Consider the following 16,369-nt stretch of genomic DNA (forward strand, 5'->3'; position numbering starts at 1 on the left):
GTAAATAGGATTGCTTTCTCTTTTGTCTTTCAGGGTGTTTCTTATTAGTGTATAGAAATGCAACTGATTTCTGTATGTTGTTTTTTTATCCTTCAAATTGATTGAATTCATTTATTAGTTCTAATATATATACTTATTTTGGTGGAGTCTTTAGGATTTTCTATATATGAGATCATATCTTATGTGAATAGAGAGAGTTTTACTTCTTCCTTTCTTAAGAGGATGCTTTTATTTATTTTTTAACCTAATTTCTCTGGCAAAAACCTATAATAAAATGTTGAATATAAGTAGTGAGATTGAACATCTTGGTATTGTTCTGACATTATTGGTGACATGTTTTGTGGGTTGTGGTTGTTTGTTTCTTTGGCGATTTTTCTAAATTATTTTTCTAAAATATGTATTCTTTACTATGTGTGGTTATCAAACAGACTCTTCTATTAGGAATGACATATGGGGGAACATGAATGAAAAAAATAGTTTTTTACAGATTAAATTGAGTGGTATAAGGAAACATGTTTAAAAATGTTTTTGCTACTCCACAGAACAGAAGTATAACCACTGATAGGAAGACATAGGAAGACATATTTTTATTGTTTTCCACTATGAAATAAACTAATTTATTCATCTGGAAAATGGGAAGGGTTGCCATGTTTTTCATCAGTGAAGGCTCTAATCAAAGTCCTATCTGTCATCTTGTAACAGCAAGGTTGTAAAACTACAAAACCTATAAAACTTCAGTGGTTGGCGGGCAATGCTGTGATCATATGTCTATGAAATAGAATGGTATAAACTAGACTCAACCCTATGAAACTGGGGAGAGTCTGGTTCTAATGATTATTGGTCATCTCTTTCCAAGGATCTAAGAGTAAACTTTCTGAGCTCCTCTGATTAGGATTGACCCTGAGGAACTTTTGTGAACAGGAATAAATGTATAAAGTCATTGGTAGAAACTTCAATACTATTTCATATGCCCTGCTTCTTGGTCTTTGAGGATAATAAATCTGTCAGCTTTTATCTTCTTGGGGACTTCAGACCTTCAATAGAACTAACATTCCTTGGTATTCAAGCCATCAGCACAAAAATATGAATGAAAGAGTGTTGTGGAGGAAAGTTACAAATGGATAATATTCATTTATTTCAATGTTTTCTAAACTTATTTAAATTTAGCTGCCTTTGCATCAGTTAGTAGAACAGACAAAGGCCTATATTCAAGGGTAGGGCTCCTAGTATTTCATTGACTCACAGACCTCTTGTGCTCTAAGAACAAGTATCATCCGGTCCTACTCTTTCCAATCTAAGTGCTCAGATGTTCCACTGACTCTATAACAATTATGAGATGAGCTTGTTAAAAATATAGATTTTTGAATACCCCTTAACCATGGCCTAACAGATTAGAAACTCTCAGCACAGATACTGTTATCTGTTCAGAGGTCTCTCCCAATGACTCCCACGATCAAACTAGTTGGAGAAGCACTGATCTAGTCATCATTAAAAACTGAGCAAATGGAAGTCCATTAAGATTCCAAGCTGGGACAATAAACATGTTCCATGGTGTGATTCCAGAGCCAGGGTTTCTTAATTATAACTTCTAATCCAGATATGGTGCTGCCTTTGGTCTTTCTTATCTTTAACTCTGTGAATGCATCAATATAAGAGATATTTTTTAAAAGCACTATGTACAGTTTTCAGTGTAATGTAGACACACACACACACACACACACACTCCACCATAAACACTTACCCAGGTATAGGTAGTCACTTGAATAATCAGATTTGTTCAAAAGACCATGAAACAATGAGAGGGATAATCAGTGATATGTTCATTTCTTATAGAAAAATAAAGTTCAGATGCATAAAGTGAAGAAGTGTGTGATGAATGGCTCACCGAATTCAGTAAAGGTGCCTGGCTCAAACACTGGAGGAAATACAGTTTCCCAGCTATGAATTTCAGCATTGTATTTGCCCTGTTGATTGAATCAAGTGGCTAACTCATCACAGTTGTCTTTGTTTTCATTCATTTTCTTTAGTCTTTCCCTTTAGTCACTTTGTGTTAATTGGAGACCACTGGCTACAGACAAGGCAAGCTTAGTGAGTGAGCAGAAGCATATAAATGGGATGTTAGCATTAGAATGGACATTTTAGAGGTAATTTTATCCCCACTTTCCTTATTGTTTGGGTAAAGAAAATGAGTCTTAGAGAATGGAAAACTCTTTCTCCTAAGAGCAAAGGATGAGAACAAGTCTTTTGTGTTTTAAACTTGTTTAATCTCTTTCATATGCTGCACTCACCTCCCCTCCCTTTGCAGCCTTGCTAGATTTAGTTTCCACTGTGTTTTGGAGGACTAAGATCAGAACACTGTAGATCAGATCTGTTATTTTTCCTTTATTCTTTTGTGCATGCAACATATACATATTGAGTGCTCAATATGTTTCAAACACAGTTCTAAATGCGAGAAAATGAACTTAAACATTTCACAGTAGACTCTCAATTTAAGGAAATGGCAAAAAGACCAAAATGGGGAGGAGAAAACAATGGTGCTGAGAATGATCATGCTGAGCTTCTGAGTTTAATAAGATTCCTCTGGCCTAGTTCATTCAGAAAATTTATCTACTTATGAGATATTAGAACAAATATAATAATAATGATGATAAATAATACCTCAGGCATGTAGAAAGTGTTATTCTGTCTTTTGTTCCTCCAAAAACCTATAAGGTTGTCATTACTGTCTTTGTTGAACAGATGAGAAGATTTAAGATCATCCAGGTTAAATTGTTACTTTCAACTATTTACCATTAGCTTTTGAGAAAACCCTCCTGCCCCACAGTCTTTTCATTGCATTCTTTACTTCTGCATTTCTCAGTGTATAGATCAAGGGATTTAACATGGGGGTGATAATGGTGTAAAATACAGCCACCATCTTATCCTCTGAAAAGGTAGTATCAGGGCGCATATACATGAAAGTACAGGGGCCAAAAAAGATGATGACCACAGCAATGTGGGAGCCACAGGTGGAGAGTGCTTTGCGTCTGCCTTCTGCTGAATGCTTTCTCAGGGACATCAGGATGATGGTATAGGAAATTATCAAGATTACAAAGCTCCCCAGAGCAATGGTACCACTGTTGGCGGTCACCACAACACCAACAACATATGTGTCTGTGCAGGCAAGTTTCAGCACAGGGTGGACATCACAAAAGTAGTGATCGATCTCATTGGGTCCACAAAAAGGTAGCTGGACTACCATAGCCACTTGAATAATGGAGTGTAAGAACCCACCTATCCAGGTCCCCAGCAACATTTTATTACATCTGCCCTGGTCCATGATGGTCGTATAGTGTAGGGGTTTACAGATAGCCACATAGCGATCATAGGCCATAACAGTAAGGATGAAGATCTCTGTGCAACCAAAGAAATGTACCCCAAAGAGTTGCAGCATGCACCCCACATAGGAGATAGTTTTGCTCTTGGCTAATAGGTCAACAATCATCTTGGGAGCTGTGACTGAAGAGTAACAAATATCCACAAAAGACAAGTAGTTGAGGAAGAAATACATCGGAAACTTGAAAAGGTTGCCCATGTAAACAGTCAGCATGATGAGGACATTTCCCAGAAGAATGACTGTGTAGAAGAAAGAAAACACCACGAAACAAACTTCTTCACTCTCTAGGTTCTGAGAAAGACCCCAGAAAATGAATTCAGTTACATTGTTTATTTTCCCCATGGAATTAGTCTAGCACACCAAGTTCCCAAGATAAAATTATCTGAAAGAAAAACATAACAAGGAACATGTATTTATGACTCAAAATACACGGAGAATCATGTAGTTAGGAATGTAAAAATGGATATTTACTGCTTCTTAGCATGCAAATTTAGAGAAATTGAGGGGTATATATTTTGATCAGCTTACCTCCATGTTTAGTCCATTCATTCATGTTAGATGAGGAAACAAAGTCCAGAGACATAAAGCAAATTCTCTAAGTCGCACATCTAATGAAGAATTTCACCTTTTTTTAAAACGTTTTTTAAATTTGTTTCTCAAAATTTAGTTCTTTTTAAATTAATTGATTAATCTATTTTTAATATGTTCAATTAACCAATATATATTACATCATTAGTTTTTGATGTAGTATTCAAGGATTCATTAGTTGCGTATAACACCCAGTGCTCATCACAACACATGCCTTCCTTAATACCAATCACTCACTTACCCCATCCTCCCACCCCCCTCCCTTCTGTAACCCTCAGTTTGTTTCCTGGAGTCCAGATCTCTTATGGTGTGTCTCCGTCTCTGATTTCTTCCATTCAGTTTCCTCCCCCTTCCCCCATGATTCTCTACACTATTCCTTATATTCCACATGTGAGTGATACCATATGATAATTGTCTTTCTCTGCTTGACTTATTTCACTTAGCATAAACTTCAGTTTCATCCATGTTGATGCAAATTTAGTAGTTCTAATTCTGTATAAGGCAGTCAACCTAATTTTGAAACGATTCAGTGTTGGGGGATATGGTATTTTTTATATATCTGGAAAAGCTCATCTTATTTCACAGAAGTGAAAACATGTCCCTGTATTTTCCCTTCTGAATAATGCCATGAGTGTTCAAGTAGTTCAGTGTGGGTGATCTCTACAGGTTCTCTTAGAATGCTCTTATCTTTGAGTGAATGAATTTACAGTTCCCTATTAGATATCAAACTCTTATACTCAAGAGGTGGTGGGTATATTTAGAAAGAGGACAGTAATTATACACATCTTCTGAGACAATTGTGCAGAAATTTTAGATAAATCATTTAGCTTCATGAGGCTTCTCTTATCCCATTTGTGAAATAAGAAAGTTTCAGTTTCATTACCATTATCATATGAGCCGTTATTTCTACTATGAAATTAAATCCATTCTGTCAGCCTGAAATAGCCATGAAACACTGATGAAGAGGCAGAGACAAAATAAGATAAAGCAATGAAAGGAACTGCTGGAAACACATCAAGACATGTTGGATTTGAAAGGAGGGGAAGTGAAATCTCGGGTGATTTATCATCTTCAGACTCAGTTTTTGAGAATTCCCCAGGAATTACTTTTAAACATCTGCCTGTTAACTAAAAAAATTGAAGATTCAAAGGGGGGAAAAAAAGGAAAGACTCTGCCCTTAATCTCACTAATTCCTTCATCATCTTTTTAATATTTAGGTTTCATGCTGGTTTATATTGGTCTCCCAGTCAGGATGCATTAGATATTTGAGGAGATCATCACTGGAAATATTTTAAAAGAAGACAATATTGGATGCATCCTCAGTGCTAGGACTTCAGGTGCTCTAGTGAGTTCAGAGACATAAAGCATGTGGAAAGGAGTATGTACAATAGTTTTGATTTAAACGTACAAGTTTTTCCTCAGGCTGAGCCACAGTTGTAAATGATTCCTTCAGTGGTAGGTTAGGATGGCATTGCATTGTCTTAGGCCATCATTAGGAATTTTGTCTGAGGCCACGTCCCCTCCAGATCTGTCATGTGTAGTGCACATAGCTTCTATTATACTCTGTGCTCTCAGCTGTCTCTTTGCAGCAACATTGTGCCTGGCTCTTCCAGCTTTTGGGAGACTGCAGGGCTGCGTTTTCTCAGATCTGTGTATTATGGCTGACAGAGTAGTCATTACAAGTGTGCTTTATCTTATAGGGCATGAAATAATGATAATATCAATGGTAAAAATCATAATAGTAATAATAATTCAGGTTTAGACTCAAGAATACCCCTTTTACATGTTTATTCTCCTTTGTTTGTCCCTCTGAATTAAAACAAACAAATAAAAAAATACACAACTATATTTACTCAGAAAGCCGTCAGTTTAAGAGGTCTGAAAACTAGTAGTTTTTGATAACTGTTAATTATGTTGTTTGGCTTTCATCTAGAAGAAAATGACCATTTAAACACAAGCCTGGATATTGTGCTTCCATTATTCAATCTATATGGTCCTAGGGGAACACTTACGAGTCCTTGAATTAAGACCTATCTCAAAGAATTTCTTCCTCCACTTTCTGAGCATTTCAAACATGACAATGCCAATTTCTTTTGAAATTATTGGTATTTTCTTGTTCACAGTCATGCTACCCATTTTATAATCATATATAGGTGCACCTTATTACCTGACCATCATCTTAATAATTTTATTCTCCACTTATTTCTGAGACTAGTGTCTTACAATTATGTTTTAAGTATTCAAAATATATCAATTGTATTTAATTCCTTTTTTCCATAATCCTTCTTATTTTAATTTTAGAAGAAAAAAAAATCTCACCAGTATAGCCCCTGGCTTCAATTTTGATTTACACTTCAATCTCTTCCAAGATAACTTGGTTGCAGCTATCCACAATAGAGTGATGCTTTAGGAATTGCTTTGTGAATAATTATTGTCAGAGAATCTCTGACCCCCTGAAACAAAGGCTGGCAGAAGTCAGATCTTTGTCATTCCTGATTTTGTCTCTTTCCTACTGAAATCTGCTTTTTCACAGAATATTTGGCAATAAATGCTGCTTTCTCTACTTCTTATAAGGTGTATATAAAGAGAATGATGTAAAATGTTAATGACCTTGGGGAAAGGCTATCTCCAAAAGTCTCCCTCCATATTCAGAACTACAATAGATAACAAACAATGAGCTTTAATTTCAAGAAGCCTTTCCAACTTGTTAATTTTTTTAAATTTTTTCATTTCCTAATTTTAATTAATTAATTAATTAATTAATTAATTATTCCTCTTACATTTATTGAAGAAAATTTAAACATAGGACATACAGTTAGGGTTTTAAAATTTTTCAGTAAGGTTATTTATTTTTTTCAGACTTACTCTTTTTCTGTTCAATTAGCCAACATATATTACATCATTAGTTTTTTTTCTTTTTTTAAAATTTTATTTTATTATGTTATGTTAATCACCATACATTACATCATTAGTTTTTGATGTAGTGTTCCATGATTCATTATTTGCATATAACACCCAGTGCTCCATTCAATACATGCCCTCTTTAATACCCATCACCAGGCTAACCCAACCCCCCATGCCCTCCCCTCTAGAACCCTCAGTTTGTTTCTCAGAGTCCATAGTCTCTCATGGTTCATCTCCCCCTCTGATTTCCCCCCTTTCATTTTTCCCTTACTACTGTCTCCTCTCTCTCTCTCTTTCTTTCTTTCTTTTTTTTTTTTTTAACACAGAATGTATTATTTGTTTTAGAGGTACAGGTCTGTGATTCATCAGTCTTACACAGTTCACAGTGCTCACCACAGCATATACCCTCCCCAATGCCTATCACCCAGCCACCCCATCCCTCCCACCTTCACCAATCCAGCAACCAACAGTTTGTTTCCTGAGATTAAGAATTCCTCATATCAGTGAGATCATATGATACATGTCTTTCTCTGATTGATTTATTTTGCTTAGCATAATACCCTCTAGTTCAATCCACGTTGTTGCAAATGGCAAGATTTCATTCCTTTTGATGGCTGCATAGTATTTCATTGTATATGTATACCACTTCTTCTTTATCCATTCATCTGTCGATGTATATCTTGGCTCTTCCCACAGTTTGGCTATTGTGGACATTGCCACTATAAACATCAGGGTGCACGCACCCCTTCGAATCCCTACATTTGTATCTTTGGGGTAAATACCCAGTAGTGCAATTGCTGGATCGTATGGTAACTCTATTTTCAACTTTTTGAGGAACCTCCATACTGTTTTCCAGAGTGGCTGCACCAGCTTGCATTCCCACCAACAGTGTAGGAGGGTTCCCCTTTCTCTGCATCCCTGCAAACATCTGTTTTTTCCTGACTTGTTAATTTTAGCCATTCTGACCTGTATGAGGTGGTATCTCATTGAGGTTTTGATTAGGATTTCCCTGATGCCAAGTGATGTTGAGCACTTCTTCCTGTGTCTGTTGGCCATTTGGATGTCTTCTTTGGAAAAATGTCTGTTCATGTCTTCTGCCCATTTCTTGATTGGATTATTTGTTCTTTGGGTGTTAAGTTGGATAAATTCTTTATAGATTTTGGATACTAGCCCTTTATCTGATATGTCATTTGCAAATATCTTCTCCCATTCTGTCGCTTGTCTTTTGGTTTTGTTGACTGTTTCTTGTGCTGTGCAAAAGCTTTTTATCTTGATGAAGTCCCAATAATTCATTTCTGCCTTGCTTCCCTTGCTTTTGGTGATGTTTCTAGAAAGAAGTTGCTGTGGCTGAGGTTGAAGAGGTTGCTGCCTGTGTTCTCCTTTATGATTCTGATGGACTCCTATCTCACATTTAGGTCTTTCAACCATTTGGAGTCTATTTTTGTGTGTGGTGTAAGGAAATGGTCCAGTTTCATTCTTCTGTATGTGGCTGTCCAATTTTCCCAACACCATTTGTTGAAGAGACTGTCTTTTTTCCATTGGACATTCTTTCCTGCTTTGTTGAAGATGAGTTGACCATAGCATTGAGGGTCCATTTCTGGGCTCTCGATTCTGTTCCATTGATCTATGTGTCTGTTTCTGTGCCAGTACCATACTGTCTTGATGATTACAGCTTTGTAATAGAGCTTGAAGCCCAGAATTGTGATCCAGCAGTTTTGCTTTTCTTTTTCAACATTCCTCTGGCTGTTCAGGCTCTTTTCTGGTTCCATAAAATTTTAGGATTATTTGTTCCATTTCTTTGAAAAAAGTGGATGGTATTTTGATGCAGTTTGCATTGAATGTGTAGATTGCTCTAGGTAGCATTGACATCTTCACAATATTTGTTCTTCCAATCCATGAGCATAGGACGTTTTTCCATTTTTTGGTGTCTTCCTCAATTTCTTTCATGAGTATTTGATAGTTTTCTGAGTACAGATTCTTTGCCTCTTTGGTTAGATTTATTCCTAGGTATCTTATGGTTTTGAGTGCAATTTTGAATGGGACTGACTCCTTAATTTCTCTTTCTTCTGTCTTGTTGTTGGTGTATAAGAATGCCACTGATTTCTGTGCATTGATTTTATATCCTGCCACTTTACTGAATTCCTGTATGAGTTCTAGCAGTTTTGGGGTGGAGTCTTTTGGGTTTTCCACATAAGTGGAAAGTGCCATATCATGGGCAAAGAGTGAGAGTTTGACTTCTTTGCTGATTCGGATGCCTTTGATTTCTTTTTGTTGTCTGATTGCTGTGGCTAGGACTTCTAGTACTATGTTGAATAGCAGTCAAAATCTTTGGGATGCAGCAAAGGCTGTCCTAAGAAGAAAGTATATAGCAATACAAGCCTTTCTCAAGAAACAAGAAAGGTCTTAAATACACAACCTAACTGTACACCTAAAGGAGCTGGAGAAAGAACAGCAAATAAAGACTAAACCCAGCAGGAGAAGAGAAATAATAAATATCAGAGCAGAAATCAATGAACTAGAAACCAAAAGAACAGTAGAACAGGTCAACGAAACTAGGAGCTGGTTCTTTGAAAGAATTAATAAGATTGATAAACCCCTGGCCAGACTTATCAAAAAGAAAAGAGAAATGACCCAAATAAATAAAATCATGAATGAAAGAGGAGAGATCACAACCAACACCAAAGAAATACAAACAATTATAAGAACATATTATGAGCAACTCTATGCCAGCAAATTAGATAATCTGGAAGAAATGGATGTATTCCTAGAGATGTATCAACTACCAAAACTGAACCAGGAAGAAATAGAAAACCTGAACAGACCTATAACCACTAAGGAAATTGAAGCAGTCATCAAAAATCTCCCAACAAACAAAAGCCCAGGGCCAGATGGCTTCCCAGGGGAATTCTACCAAACATTTCAAGAAGAATTAATACCTATTCTTCTGAAAGTGTTCCAAAAAATAGAAATGGAAGGAAAACTTCCAAACTCATTTTATGAGGCCACCATTACCTTGATCCCAAAACCAGGCAAGGACCCCATCAAAAAGGAGACTTACAGACCAATATCCCTGATGAACATGGATGCAAAAATTCTCACCAAAATACTAGTCAATAGGATCCAACAGTACATTAAAAGGATTATTCACCATGACCATGCATCCTTTCTTGATCAAAACTTCAGAGTATAGGGATAGAGGGTATATACCTCAATATCATAAAAGCCATCTGTGGACAACCCACAGCGAATATCATTCTCAATGGGGTTAACTGAGAGCTTTCTCCCTAAGGTCAGGAACACTGCAGGGATGCCATTGGAATTTTGATCAGGATTGCATTGAATCTGTAGATTGTTTTGGGTTGTATGGACATTTTCAGAATATTAATCTTTCTAATCCATGAGCATGGAATATCTTTCCATTTATTTGTGTATTCTTCAATCTGTTTCTTCATTGTCTTATGGTTTTCAGTCTACAAGCCTTTCACTTCCTTGGTTAAATTTATTCCTCAGTATTGGATAGCTGTAGGAGAACCCAAAGAATGTGCAATGCCCCAGGCCAGTAAAGTTGAGTGTGTTAGAGTATGGTGGGTCCACAGAAGGGAGTGGAAGTGGAGATGAGCAATGCAGAAGGGAAAAATATATTATAAAATACAACCTTAGATGGACCTTGCATGGACCCATGAGGATCATCTGCTATGAACTGAGGGCTATGATTTACTCAACCTGCCCCCATTAGGCTCTATTGACACTCTATTTCTCTCTCAGGAGAGGGAGATAAAACAAAGCAAGATAAAAACAAACTAAAATAAGGGGAGAAAATAATTATGCATTGTGGCATTTCAAATTCTAACCAGTGCCCGAACTAGGTAATATCCAGTAACACAAAAAGGTTATAATTGGAATGATAAATAATTCAACATTTATTAAATATATATTATGTATTATGATCAACAAGAGAGACTTCAGTCTCCAAGGAAATTTTCTAGAAAAGGAGAGAGGGAGAAAAACAAATATCCATAATATTACATCAAGGCTATAACACTACAGAAGTATTGAATCACTTAGGTAATAACTCTCATGAGATTAATGAAATAAGCCTCAAGCCCATCTATATGGCCTTATAAAAATATGGACTTTATTTTTCAAATTATAACCACATATGCACTGGCCACTGTAAAATGCCTGTGGGAGTTTTCCCCTCAGGTCCTTCTTGTGCTTTTAATTCAAAGTATTCCCAGTAATGCTTTCCTGAAAGGTTCTTTTGGATGGAAGATTCACAGGACAGTCAGAGACATTCCGCATGTGTTTGCTGTTTTATATAGCACAGGCACAGAAATTAAAATAAAAACAACACAGCCTAAAGGATCACTTGACATTCCAAAGAGATGTAAAATCTTATAGAAGTGAGCATCCTGATTACTAGGTATGTATGTGTGTGTGTGTATAATGTAATATATAATTTTTATATTTTAATTTATGCATATATACGTAAATATGTATGTTTAAATTGAGGGGAAATAATTGGGATTTCTAATAATTCATTTTATATAAAAATTTGATCTTATTGAATCCCTATCTTTAAGTTTAAGTTCTTCTGAAATATATTTTCTTGGTGGTTATTTTTAAGAGAGGTCATTCAGGATATTCAAGATAAAATCTGGATAATTTGAGGGCAAACTGATAGTTTAAAGCTTTTATTTGTGACAAGCAAAATGAATAAAGTATGAGTTTTCAAATCATATAGAAATTGTTTAGATACAGACTCCCCCTTAATACTTGTGTAATCTTGGTTTCAAATTTCCTTATTTGCAAAACAGGGGCAATAGTACAATAATATACATCATCAAGTCATAGTGTAGATGAAATGCTTGTTAAATGAAAAGCATTTACTAAAGTGCCTAGAATATATTATTACTTAGCATTTGGTATTTAAACATTTTAGTCTAATTGTATCACATAATTCAGCCCATAAATTTCAATTTCACATTTTTCTTTATTATGGATGTGATAAATAGTTTTAAAAAGCCAGAAGAATTAGGGCACCTGGTGGCTCAGTCAGTTAAGGATCTGACTCTTGTTTTCAGTTCAAGTCAAAATCTCAGGGTCTTGAGATCAAGCCCCACGCAGGCTTTGCACTCAGTGTGGAGTCTGCTTGAGATTCTCTCTCTTCTCCCCCTGCCCCTTTGCCTGCCTGTGCTTGCTCGCTCTCTCTCTCTCCCCTTCTCTCAATAAATAAATAAATAAATAATAAATGAATAACCTCTTAAGGAGAGGTTCTTGAAATTCTTTAAATAAAAAAGTATGTAAAAAGGTGAACTCAAAATTCTTTACTCCTAAAACCCTGTGCATATAGATATGGGGTGTGTGTGTGTGTGTGTGTGTGTGTGTGTGTGTGTGTATGAGAGAGAGAGAGAGAGAGGAAGAGAGAAAAGAGAAGAGAAACAAGATTTTTTTTTTATGGATTAAATAAAGACCACAAGGAAAATATTTGAATATGGGCTAGGGGATATTTATGCATGAGGCAGCATTCCCAGAGGATTCTAAGGGCACTGCTTTGCAGAATGTTTTTTTCTATATGGGCTTGTGTTTTCCCAACTGATATTCAGTCACTGTGAACTAAGCAGACCTGGACCAAATGCTGAGAGATGTTGAGTCTTAACCAAGATTTGAACTTGCTACATTTTTGTTCTACAACTTTATGAAAAGTTATCCGTAAGTTCATATATATCCTTTAACTGATCATATTATTCCACATAAACAAGGACTAGGTTTGGATATTCTCAATTTACACATAAATAAATACTTTGCTAAGCTTGACTGTGTTAACCCAGAACAAATTTATACTAACACCACTTTTTTTCTTTGCATTTAATGTATGTCTAACATGAGTTCTTCAACTACCCCATTGTGGCAGAATACAAAATCCACAGGTAAAAACAATTAACTGATGGACATACTGATAACTATCTTCTTATACAACAACTCGTTCCTTTCCATTTCGGGGAGCACTCTTCTTCAGACTTTATCATATCAGAATCATAAGCCTCTATAAGGTACATCCTTAAATAAACTTTATTTATTTTGCCCTTGGAACAGGGCAGGCAGATCCAGGATTATTAGTTCCAATACCAGCTGAAGAAAGAGGACCAGGGAGAATGAATTGCTCAGTGCTAACAAGATAAAGGTAATAAGACATAGGACCCTGGATGCTCACCTTCATGAACATTTGACTAGAAATCTGCCCACTACATCATACTGTTCCTCTGCTGGTACCATTGAAGTAATTCATTGACATTAACAGTCTTTTAAGCAAATCATGATTTTGCTGTGGCGGACATTTGGTTATGGGTAAAAGGTGATGGCTCAACATAGTCACTCTCTGCTCCTAGATCTACTGCATCTAAGTGGCTGTGCTGTTTAACTGCATGGTTAAACATGCAGGACATTCTTTAATCACCTTGGGTTCTTCCATATGTCAACAGAAAATAGCTATCTCTTCACAGTGTTTCTAACATTTTAAATAGCAACCTCTAAAATGTGTCTTTAAAATGATTAGGAAAAAGGAAGGTTTTATATAATAATAAACTGCATTCTTATATTCAGATGCCCAGATTGTGTCCCAGTTCCCTTTTTCCTGCCTCTTTATGTTCTGAATCTTGACCAAACCTGTCAAAAAGAAGAATCACTGAAACTATTATCAACTAATTATCAACTAATCTCTGCTATGATTAAGAGCCTTGATTTTGTCCTTATTTCAAGAATATATCTTTAGTTCTACTGGATATATGGAATGTATGTGTGTGATTGGGGCATTATATATAAATTCCAAAATGGTTATTAACTGATGAATGGATAAAGAAGATGTGGTATGTATATATACTGTGGAATATTACTCATTAAAAAGAATGAAATCTTGCCATTTGTAACAATGTGGATGGAGCTAGAGTGTATTATGCTAAGTGAAATAAGTCAGCCAGAGAAAGACAAATACCATATGATCTCACTCATTTGTGGAATTTAAGAAACAAAACATGAACATAGGTAAAGGGAAAAAATAGAGACAGGAAAGCAAACCATAAAAGACTTACCTACAGAGAAAAAAATGAGGGTTGATGGAGGGAAATGGGCTAGATGGGTAATTGGTATTAAGGAGGGCCTTGTGATGAGTACTGAGTGTTATATGTTAAGTGACAAATCATTAGATTCTGTATCTGAAACCAATTTTACCATATATGTCAACTAACTGGAATTTAAATTAAAAATTGAAATAAAAAAGAAATATGACAACCACATGCAACACACACAAATAAATTGTATGTAGAATAGAGAAAGGATGGGACTTGTTTAAAGTTATAGAGGTAGTTAATGGCAGACATGGAGTAAGACCCATATCTTTTAAGATGGTGGAAAACAGCTGGAAGTCCATTTGCTCAGTAGGTAATGTGGCATAAATGTGAAGAGAATGGAAACGGCATCTGATAAAGGTTCATATCTTAGGTTGCTACTTAACACCTTAATGATTTGGTGGACTTAACTGAATCAATCTATCTTTCTGTTTCCCCGTATGTAAAATAAGTATCAGAAAAGTAACCATTGGGTTGCTATGAATTAAATGCATGTAGAGTGTTTACAGTAGTTTCAGACATAAAACATGCTTTCATTAAATATAATTTGAAATATGATGTCCCTGATCTGCAAGGATTTAAAAGATTGTAACAAAGTCTTTATAACCTACATCATTTTTTTTCAATTTATAAATATTCCAAAAATTAAAAAGTGTTATTGAAGATGTCATATGTTCTGTATCATTTCAGATAAATTAAGTTTCTCTTGTGTCTCTGGAATCACCTCAACCTCATGGAAAATCAGAACAATGTCACAGAATTTGTTTTCATGGGTCTGTGGGGAAATGAGCAAATGGAGCTACTGTTCTTTTTCTTGTTCCTGTTCTGTTATTTGGCAATCTTAATGGGAAACTTCATTATCTTACTCACAATCACCTGCAGCCATCTAATTGGACAACCAATGTACTATTTTCTCTGCCACCTTGCCCTCATGGACCTCTGCTACACCTCCACTGTGGTCCCCAGGTTAATCAGGGACTTAGGCTCAGCAAGAAAAAATATTTCCTATAACAACTGTATGACCCAGCTCTTCACTGCCCACTTGCTGGCAGGTGTAGAGATATTCATCCTGGTGTCCATGGCTTTAGACCGCTATATTGCCATTGTCAAGCCCCTGCACTACATGGTCATCATGAACCGGCAGAGGTGTAGCATATTGATCTTCATGGCCTGGGGTGTGGGGTTTTGGCACTCTGTTGCTCTATTGCTCATGGTACTCAATTTACCCTTCTGTGGTCCTAATCAAATAGATCACTACCTATGTGATGTGAAGCCTCTTTTGAAACTGGTGTGCAAAGACATTTACGTTGTTAATATCTTAATGATTGCAAACTCAGGAATGGTGGTGGTTGCTGTCTTTCTTGTCCTGGTGGCTTCTTACATTCTCATATTATATAATCTTAGGACCTGCTCCTCTCTAGGGCGATGCAAAGCTCTCTCAACCTGCAGCTCTCATGTAATGGTGGTCATTTTAGTCTTTGTGCCTTGTATCTATATTTATGTTCTACCTGCAGGGAGTGAGAACAAGGATAAGGAAATCTCTGTATTTTACACTGTGATTGCCCCCATGCTGAATCCTCTCATCTATACCCTAAGAAACATGGAGATGAGAATTGCCATGTGGAAAGTATGGTCTAAAATGGCCCACTCAAAATTCAGGTAGGGGCGCCTGGGTGGCTCAGTTGGTTAAGTGTCTGCCTTTGGCTCAGTCCATGATCCCAGAATCCTGGGATCAAGCCCCACACAGGCTCCCTGATAAGCAGGGAGACCGCTTCTCCTACTGCCACTCCCCTTGCTTGTGCTCTCTCTTCTCTATCTCTGTCAAATAAATAAAGAAATCCTAAAAAAAAAAATTCAGGTAAAAGTGATATTCATTTCACTTCTGACCCTGTTTTCCTAGAGCATTTATTATTTGAGGTGTTATAGAAAACATATAGCTTTCTTTAGGGAGTTGGACTAAATGATCTCTAACATTATATGAGTCAAAGAAGCAAGTCACTGTAGTTCAGATTACAATCTGCATGCTAAAGTTTCCAACTAGTTCTAGATGTGGTTGAATGGGTTTGAGGAATGCTAGAAATGTCTTTCTAAAACACATGCCTAATCATAGCACAGGCCTCTCCAAAAATGTATATGGAACCCTATTTTCCTTGGAATAAAATCCAAACTTCTCACTTGTTTATCAAAATTGGTTTTGGCTCAACTTGCTAATCTCAGAAGGCAGTACATTGGTAGAAAGTATGGTGTTACAATGACAGGTTTTGAGGTCAGGGAGAGCTCGACGATTACTGACTCTGGTACATTTTTATCTTGGTGTCTTGGCAATTTGTTTTAGTTATATATGTATCCCCATTTTCAAATATTTATGAAATGTGTA

General features: G+C 36.3%; 2 protein-coding genes across 2 annotated transcripts; one reads left to right on the forward strand and one right to left on the reverse strand.

Moving 5' to 3' along the window:
- Positions 1–2,782: 2,782 nt before the first annotated feature.
- Positions 2,783–3,718, reverse strand: LOC118015576 (olfactory receptor 4S2). The gene has a single exon (XM_035012319.1). The coding sequence runs from the start codon at positions 3,716–3,718 to the stop codon at positions 2,783–2,785; it is 936 nt and encodes a 311-aa protein (XP_034868210.1).
- An 11,175-nt stretch (positions 3,719–14,893) lies between these two features.
- Positions 14,894–15,655, forward strand: LOC118016272 (olfactory receptor 4P4-like). Its single transcript, XM_035013714.1, has one exon. The coding sequence runs from the start codon at positions 14,894–14,896 to the stop codon at positions 15,653–15,655; it is 762 nt and encodes a 253-aa protein (XP_034869605.1).
- Positions 15,656–16,369: the final 714 nt, after the last annotated feature.

The sequence above is a fragment of the Mirounga leonina genome, unplaced genomic scaffold (assembly GCF_011800145.1).
Source record: "Mirounga leonina isolate KUSES-001 unplaced genomic scaffold, KU_Mleo_1.0 Mir_166, whole genome shotgun sequence".
In the NCBI taxonomy this organism is placed as follows: Eukaryota; Metazoa; Chordata; class Mammalia; order Carnivora; family Phocidae; genus Mirounga; species Mirounga leonina.